Genomic DNA, 8,809 nt, shown 5'->3' on the forward strand with positions numbered 1-8,809 from the left:
TTTCAGGTCATTCCGAGAACGTTTGTTTCTGCACATAAATAACACCATGATAATTCTGCTGAAAACAGCGTCAGTCCGGGTTAGTTCCATTCAAATCACGCAAGTTAGAGTCCAAAACAAGGGCAAAAGTTTTTGGAAAAGTATATACGACGGAGACGTATCACATGTCATGATGAAATTGGGTGAACTGTTCAAACGTTGCCGCTACTCCATGCTCATGCACAACATTCTCACCCTGAAATTGAAACCCTTGATAGTACAGACGTTCCGGACACTCGTCTTCTACGATCATATTGTGCATGATCACACAAGCAGTCATCACCTCCCAAGTTTCTGCGTGCTGCAGGTATTAGCAGGATACCAAATGATGCCCCATCAAGATTGCAAAACACCAAAGGCACGCTCGACATCCTTCCTAGCACTCTCTTGCTCTTGGGCAAATCTTTTCCTCTTCTCTCCGACAGGGTTGGGTATTGTCTTGACAATAGTGGTCCACTGAGGATAGATACCGTCACTCAGGTAGTATCCTTTGTCATAGTTGTGGCCGTTGACAGTAAAGTTCACCGATGGGCTGTTGCCTTTGGTAAGCCTAGCAAACACCGGCGAGCACTGAAGCACATTGATATCATTGCGTGATCCAGCCATGCCAAAGAAAGAGTGCCAAATCCAGATATCTTGAGACGCCACGGCCTCTAGTATGACAATGCAAGCCCTGACATGGCCCTTATACTGCCCTTGCCAAGCAGAAGGGCAGTTCTTCCACTCCTGGTGCATGTAGTCTATGCTGCCAAGCATCCCTAGGAAGCCCCTGCTGGCATTCATCGCCAACAAACGGGTTGTATCTTCAGCTGTCGGCTCTCTCAAGTACTCACGGCCAAACACAGCAATAACAGCTTTGCAGAACTTATACATGTACTCTAGGCATACGGCCAAACACAGCAATAACAACTTTGCAGAACTTATACAGGGACTCTAGGCATGTAGATGAAGGAAATATGCCCTAGAGGCAATAATAAAGTTGTTATTTATATTTCCTTGTATCATGATAAATGTTTATTATTCATGCTAGAATTGTATTAACCGGAAACTTAGTACATGTGTGAATACATAGACAGACAGAGTGTCCCTAGTATGCCTCTACTTGACTAGCTCGTTAATCAAAGATGGTTAAGTTTCCTAGCCATAGACATGTGTTGTCATTTGATGAACGGGATCACATCATTAGAGAATGATGTGATGAACAAGACCCATCCATTAGCTTAGCACTATGATTTATTGTTATTGCTTTCTTCATGACTTATACATGTTCCTATAACTATGAGATTATGCAACTCCCGAATACCGGATGAACACCTTGTGTGCTATCAAACGTCACAATGTAACTGGGTGATTATAAAGATGCTCTACAGGTGTCTTCGATGGTGTTTGTTGAGTTGGCATAGATCAAGATTAGGATTTGTCACTCCGATTGTCGGAGAGGTATCTCTGGGCCCTCTCGGTAATACACATCACTATAAGCCATGCAAGTAATATGACTAATGAGTTAGTTGTGGGATGATGCATTACGGAACAAGTAAAGAGACTTGCTGGTAACGAGATTGAACTAGGTACGATGATACCGACGATCGAATCTCGGGCAAGTAACATACCGATGACAAAGGGAACAACGTATGTTGTTATGCGGTTTGACCAATAAAGATCTTCGTAGAATATGTAGGAACTAATATGAGCATCCAGGTTCCGCTATTGGTTATTGACCGGAGATGTATCTCGGTCATGTCTACATAGTTCTCTCCCCTTCCTCCTTCCTTCCCCTCCTTGTACGTAATGGGCCAGGCTCTGAGTTTTGTACATTGTGTGGGGCTCGTGAAGATTCTGATCATATTATTTTCCGTTGCCCTCTGGCTAGCTTGTTTTGGAGTTGCACCTCATCGTGGGTGGGTGTGTATTGGGCCCCTTCATCGTTCAATGATCTTAGGCCTTTGACAGCATAAACATCTGTTTTGGTTTGTTTTGGGGCCATGTGTTCGGTCCTATGGACTATCATGAACAAGTTTACCATTGAGCACTGCTTTCCAGTCAAGTCGCCTAGCTGCATTTTCAAAATGTCAATTCTTTTGCGGCAGTGGAAATCATTGACTAAGGAGGGCGATAAGGATGTCGCGGAGCTGCTGGTCTGCCGTATAAGGGCTACGACGAACTCTATCTCGAGTGGGGATCAAGCTCAACATACCTAGGAGGGTCGCGGTGTTCTTCTTATTCTTTTTTGTTGTCTCATATGTTAGTTGTTCTGTGCCCTAAACTCCCGTTGGCGGTTGTCCCCTCTGTACTGACTACGTTAACTTGCCTAGCTGGTTGTTTATGTGGGTTGTATGAACCTTATGTTTGGTTTCTGGTGGCTTTATTAATATAAAGTCGGGTGTATGTCTTTTATCTATGAACATCAGGATTTGAAACTTAGTGCATAAAATTGTCCATAACTATTTTAGTACAATATGAAGAGGTGGTTCTCTTTCTTCATTTGTCTCGGACATCTCCTATTCGTGTATAACAATTATGGGTACCGTGAGCACCTTGTCCAGTAACGATGGAATTATTGGGTCCAGTGGTTATGAACTTTCCATGTCTTAATTTTTTGGTGCACTAAATAGATTGGATTATCTATTCCACCTATCACAAATGTTTGAGGAAAAAACAGAGGTGCCATCCAACCATTTTTGTAAGGATTTGACATCTAAAGTCCATAATATAGAACATATATAATCCAGTGAGACAATGCTAAACAATATTTATAAAAAAAGGATAATGAGAAGTCCACAGATATTTTCTTCAACTATTTTTGCTCTTGATGATTGTGATGATACACCAGCAATTTATGCTACACGTACTTAACATTTTTATACTATTATACAGCGGTGGGGCAAGTTTACTTCTGTCTTTTTTGAAGACAAGTTTTAGTAGTTTATTTAAATTTTGTAGGTGATTTTGTTGGAGCATATGCACCATATAACCACACAAGCATTTCAATACTATAAATAGTCACATGTCAATACACAACCCTCGCGCCACCATCAATAATTGTCACTTTTTACTATAAGTAGACGTATGAGATCATTCTCATAAAGAAGGTGAATAATTGGATTTGAATAACTAGAGGATTTCAAATACTGGGGTGATTGACTGGAGTTGTAAATTTGTATGTTCTTAGGAAAACTACTGATAAAATATCTACTGCTTGGATGCACACAAAATTTGCACCCAATCCAAGCAGAGACTAAGGGGTTAAGCATTGCCATTTTAAAATATTTGGGGGTTTAAGTGAATGGTTATGATTTTCATATAGTTAATCTACCTTCTTTCTTTTCGTACAAGAACTCCTACACAAATTGTAATGTTTTCATACCACTAGTAAGATGCACGTGCATTGCACGTAACACCGAAATGCATTGATCCGGTTCATCTCATGTTTAACAAATATTGATAGGTTTCTTCAGACATTCATTCTTCTCTAGAGCTCACATGCATCCGGGTCAAGAGTAAATGCAGGGAAAATAGATAAAAAATATCTTTTGCAAACAAAAGCGTTCAAGTGTTCAACCTGCATCAAAACTTCATGAAGAAATAACACTTATTGTGCTTTGTAAAAAAATGATCTTTAAAAATATTTTTCAAGTATAGATTTTGTTTATTTTTTCTAGACCGCCATGAATGTAACTCAGGATGACTTGAAAGGGGGCGAAGGAGATGGCGAGGAGGATGGAGTCATGGTGGTGGTCGGCAATGCGGCCTAAGAGAAGGCATGAGAGGCGTTGAGGGCAGACGACACCAGAGCAGCGACCTCTCTAGATCCTTCTTATTTTTTCATGAGATGGCTAGACGAGCTGAGAGGCAAGGGGTTATCTACAAACAAGGAGTGGGGTGTGGGGTCTTTTTGCAAAACTGATATAGTTTGTCTTAGATGCGTTGGATGCAAATCGAACAGTTGTAAATGAAGGATGACAGACATACTATCATCATCATCTCATCTTTTTATAGGAGTAGAGATAAAAAAAAGAAATGTGATTCTTTTAAAAAAATGATAGCATAATTCATCTATTTTAGACAGTTTGATTTTAGCAAACCGAATGGTAGATTTGGCACTTAACTTTTCATGACGCCTAGTCTATATAGACAGACTTTATATCCTATCGATCCTAGACCAGATTGGCTTGGTTAAGCACCAAAAGTTTGGTGCAACAACCAATTGGGGAACAAGCAGAAGCAAAAAGGTAGAGTTAGTGGAAACTGAAGCATCACAACCAATGCAACCTATGCCTTCAATAGCTTTGCTTGAACCGAAAGCAATTTGCAATGCAGAAATAGTCAGTACTATGGAATTTTTGAGGAAAACGAAAGGCGTTGCTTCCCATGGCGAGTTTTCCACACAAGTGGTCGTTACAAAATGAGTCCACAAATTTACAAGAAACAAATGGAGGATCATTTCGTTTGTGAAAAAATCATCAATATTTTGAGGATTTAATTTATGGCAGCATCAGGAGTACATCTGATGGAAATCGTCCAGTCTTTTCCTCCCCGTTCGACATTTCTTCAGCTCCTCTGTTCCTTGCGGATAACATTAACGAAACGTGCGTCTACTCTGTGACAGATACTATAATCAAGTATACTTAGGACGAGCGAACAATCATGAAAGTACAACACCGAACCAAAATGCTGGAAGTCCAAACTCCAGAGCACGTACGTCCGGTACGGGACTGCTTAGAACACTCTGGGCTTGGCGACGATGGTGGAGTGCTTGAGGATGTGGAGGCTGAACTGGCCACCCTTCTCAGTCGTGTCAAGCTTGTCCTGGCCGGGCGGCGGCGTGAGCACGAAGTTCTGGACGAGGCGGCCGATGGTGATGCCGAGGATGGGCAGCGCGAGGATGATGCCGGGGCAGCTCCGGCGGCCGACGCCGAAGGGCAGGTACCTGAAGTCGTTGCCGTTGGCCTCCACGTGCTTCTCCTCCTCCAGGAAGCGCTCCGGCCGGAACTCGTCGGGCCGCTTCCACTGCTCGGGGTTGTTGGCGAGGAACCAGGCGTTGACGAGGATCTTGCTCTCGGCGGGGATGTTGTAGCCGGCGAGCTTGGCGTCGTGGAGGTTCATGTGGGGCACCAGCAGCGGGATGGCCATGCGCAGCCGCAGCGTCTCCTTGATCACCGCCTGCAGGTAGGGGAGCTTGTGCGTGTCGGGCTCCGTGATCTGGTGCCCGACGCCCAGCACCGCGTCCATCTCGTCCCGCAGCTTCTGCTGGATCTCCGGGTGGTTCACCAGCTCCGCCAGCCCCCACTCGATCGACCACAGCGTCGTCTCGATCGCTGCATGGTTCACAGGCAACACGTCAGAGATCATTTTCAACAGCCGATCAATTCAACACTCATAGCACGACACAGTTTCACGGACATGGTGGTGCATTGCCGTCGGTCTGACCGTCCTCCACGAGGGCGGCCCCCTGGAAGGGATGGGGCCAAATCCACGAGGGCCAATCGAAGACCACTCTGGGAGAGTGGTGCCTGCTAGCTGTTCCCCGATAGATAGATAATTGGTGGCACTACTGCTGAAGAAGCGACTGGTACAGTACAGGGTTTGGTGCTGGTGCTATTTAGGTTGGTGTAGTAAGTTCCGGAGAAAAAAAGGCCGGTGTAGTTTGGAACACCGAATTGAGGTTAGGCGAGTATTTTTGACCAGGTGTACAGTGACAACTGACAAATGCCTCTATAGTCCTGGTGCTTCTGGACCAGACACTTCACCAACCTTCTAGGACAGCACTATACTCCAACCACAGATGTGACGCGATGGTACAGTGTTGCTATCTCACAAACGAAAATGCCAATGCAACGCAATCTCTGCCAGAAATAAAAGAAATGAAGAGAAATTTAAGTGTACCTGCGACGTTGATGTTCTCGATGATGTAGAGGACGTTGTCCTCGTTGATCTCCCCCTTCTGCTCCGCCTCCAGGATGTGATCAATGGCGCACTTGAGCCCACCGTTGTCTTCCACGGCCTTGGTGCTCACCAGCTTCCTGCACACACACAAGCAGGCACGCACAAGGGGCCTCAACATATCAGCAAATCTATCATGCCATCCCCATGATTTCTCATGGTTGGCCTTTCGCTTTCAGCCAAATGGCCCAGCTAATCATGGAAAGTTAGGAAGACATGGATCAAGAAAGATGTCTCAATTAATTAAGACTAGTGGAGAGCTTACTTCCTCTCGTCCAGGAAGTAATCCTTGAAGAGCTTGAGGCGGGTCTCCTTGACCTCCTTGCAGAGCCGGAGGTAGCCGCGGAGGAAGGGGCGGAGGACAGGGATGAAGTCGCCGTAGTTGTACTCGAAGCTCTGCGCGAGGCGGCTGCGCTCGCCGTTGAGCGCCCGGAGGCGGAGGAACAGCGGGTCGTCCATGCTCTCGAACCGCCGGTCGAACATGATGCGGTACATGTTGTTGTACATCATGAGCTGCAGGTGGCGGCGGAGCACGACGCCGTCGGTGGCGGCCCTGGGGTCGGCGCGGACGTTGTCCACCACGAAGGCCGCCTCGGCCTCCCACCCGGGCCGGTACTGCTGCACCACCTTGTTGGTGAAGAAGGGCACGGTCATGATGCGCCGCATCTTGCGCCAGTGGTCGCCGTACACGGTGAACACCATGTCCTGGCCCTCGCCGGTGAAGATGTCGAACACCACGTTGCGGGTGCGGGACCCGAACTCCACGCCCTGCGTGTGGAGCACCTCGCGGGCCAGCGGCGGGGAGGAGACCACCACCAGGTTGCGCTGGCCCATGCGGAGGAGGAAGACCTCGCCGAACTTGCGCGCCATCGCCGCCAGGTTGCGGTGGTTCAGGTCGTCGCCGACCTGCAGCCAGTTGCCGAAGATGGGCACCGGGAAGGGGCCCGGCGGCAGCCGCAGCTTGCGGCCCCGGATCTTGGACACGACGATGGCGCCCACCACGGCCGCGAGGAGGCCCACGAGGAGCTTCTCCACGAAGACGAAGTCCATGGCGCCGGCCGGGGCGGGAACGGCCCGGGAACTGCTGCCGCTCTGTTGTGTGTTGGCGCTCTGGAACGGTTGCGGTTGGGTTGTTGTGTTTTGTCCCTGGGGGATGACCGTGCCACCGTGCGCTTAAATAAGGACGGGCGCGGCAGAGTTGGAGTAGCCGGCCGCCGTTAGAGTTGACGGCGGCGGGTAGGTAGGGAGGCAGACGGAGTGAGTTTGGTGAGAGGAGAGGCTCTGCCGTCCTTTCTTGGTCGAGATCACTCCTACTCACTTTCGCCTCTGCCTTCTCCGGTCGGTGTTGACAAGGGAAAAGGTGCGACTCCCGCCGATCCATATTAATTTTATCACAGATTTAATACAACTTTGTACTAAGTCTAATTTAGTGCGGAAGGAGTAGTGCGTATAATTGGTGTAGTCAAAACATTTTCTTTTTTGCGGGGAAGTGGAACTATATAACGCACATATGTTCGACACTTCCTAAAAAATATGAAAAATAGCTACCACGATTATGTACAAACAGACCAATAGGTAATCAAAGTGATTGAATGGTTGAAGTGCAATGATACTTTCAACCCACTAGGAATCAAGCCCTAGTTCAATGTTTTGGCGTTTCACTAATACTCCCTTCACATGTAAATATGAGATGTTTTAAATATTTCAGCATAGACTACATATAAACTGCAATGATCGAACAAACACACTAAGGCCTCCTTTGGTTTGGAGGAATTTCATAAGAATTCTAGAGGATAGAATTCTTATAAGATTTTTTCCTTTAGAGCCCTTTGGTTCATAGGAATAGATTTCTATTCCTACATAGGATTGGTTCCTATCCTCCACTTCATAGAAAAATAAAAATGAGTCTAGACTCAATGGAAAAATTCCTTTGGTGTCAACCAAATAACATCTCATTTCCTATTTCTACTCATAGGATTTGGGATACATGCCATCTCATTTCCTACAAAATCCCTATTTCTATGATAATACTATCCTATGAACCAAAAAAGACCTAATTTTTGCCCTAAAAAAGGCCTAATTTTTTCTATATACATTTATTTTTAAAAAAGGTTAAAACATATTATATTTGTGGACGGAGGGAATACAAAATATTTTTCAGTAAGAAACAACAACGTCGTTAGTAAGACGCCTATGATGGCTTCATCAATCTCGATACCTTGCAACTTTGATTCGGTCGCAAACCAACTTGTGGTTGGATGATTAGGAGGACAGATATACTCAGCTCATCGGGGTTTAAATCATGGTTCTCGTTTTTATCCTGAATTTATTTCAGAATTTTCGACGATGCACGTTCAGTGAAAAAAGACGTTCCGTCATAAAATTTTAAAATAATATGAACGTTTGCGTTTGTACTGTGTTAAAAAAATACGATCCGGTCTTCAATGATAGTGTGTGAGTGCGCGTGTGTGATGATGCGAGTGTGTATGTCTACGTTATAATCATTCAATGTTTAAGAAACGATTCGATTAAATAACAAAGAGCAGCACGGACGTAAAACATTGTTTGACTTTGTCCAACAGAGCACGTGCAAAAGAACCACGAGTGGTGACGGCGTTAGGTGAGTCGGGGACCGCGGCCCGCAGGCAGTGTCTGATCTCATGGCGCTCCTGCGCAATGGGTGGTCTGAACTTTGAAGGGTGGGTGTGGCGGGTGCGCAGGCGTGCGCTTGCGTGGAGGCTTCTGCGGCCGCAATGTCTTCGGGGTGTTTGTTGAGCGGAGAGAAAAAACGCAGGATTGGTGGTGCTCTGGGTAGGTGAGGTTTAGGGAG

At 46.1% G+C, this 8,809-nt stretch overlaps 1 protein-coding gene across 1 annotated transcript; it reads right to left on the reverse strand.

The window, feature by feature from the left end:
• Positions 1–4,479: 4,479 nt before the first annotated feature.
• On the reverse strand, positions 4,480–7,133 carry LOC119269412 (trans-cinnamate 4-monooxygenase). The gene is made up of 3 exons (XM_037551242.1): positions 6,245–7,133; positions 5,923–6,059; positions 4,480–5,354 (listed from the first exon to the last, which is right to left on the reverse strand). The coding sequence occupies exons 1-3, from the start codon at positions 7,027–7,029 to the stop codon at positions 4,756–4,758; spliced, it is 1,521 nt and encodes a 506-aa protein (XP_037407139.1). The 5' UTR covers positions 7,030–7,133; the 3' UTR covers positions 4,480–4,755.
• Between the last annotated feature and the right edge of the window lie 1,676 nt (positions 7,134–8,809).

Source organism: Triticum dicoccoides, chromosome 3A (assembly GCF_002162155.2).
Source record: "Triticum dicoccoides isolate Atlit2015 ecotype Zavitan chromosome 3A, WEW_v2.0, whole genome shotgun sequence".
Taxonomy (NCBI): Eukaryota; Viridiplantae; Streptophyta; class Magnoliopsida; order Poales; family Poaceae; genus Triticum; species Triticum dicoccoides.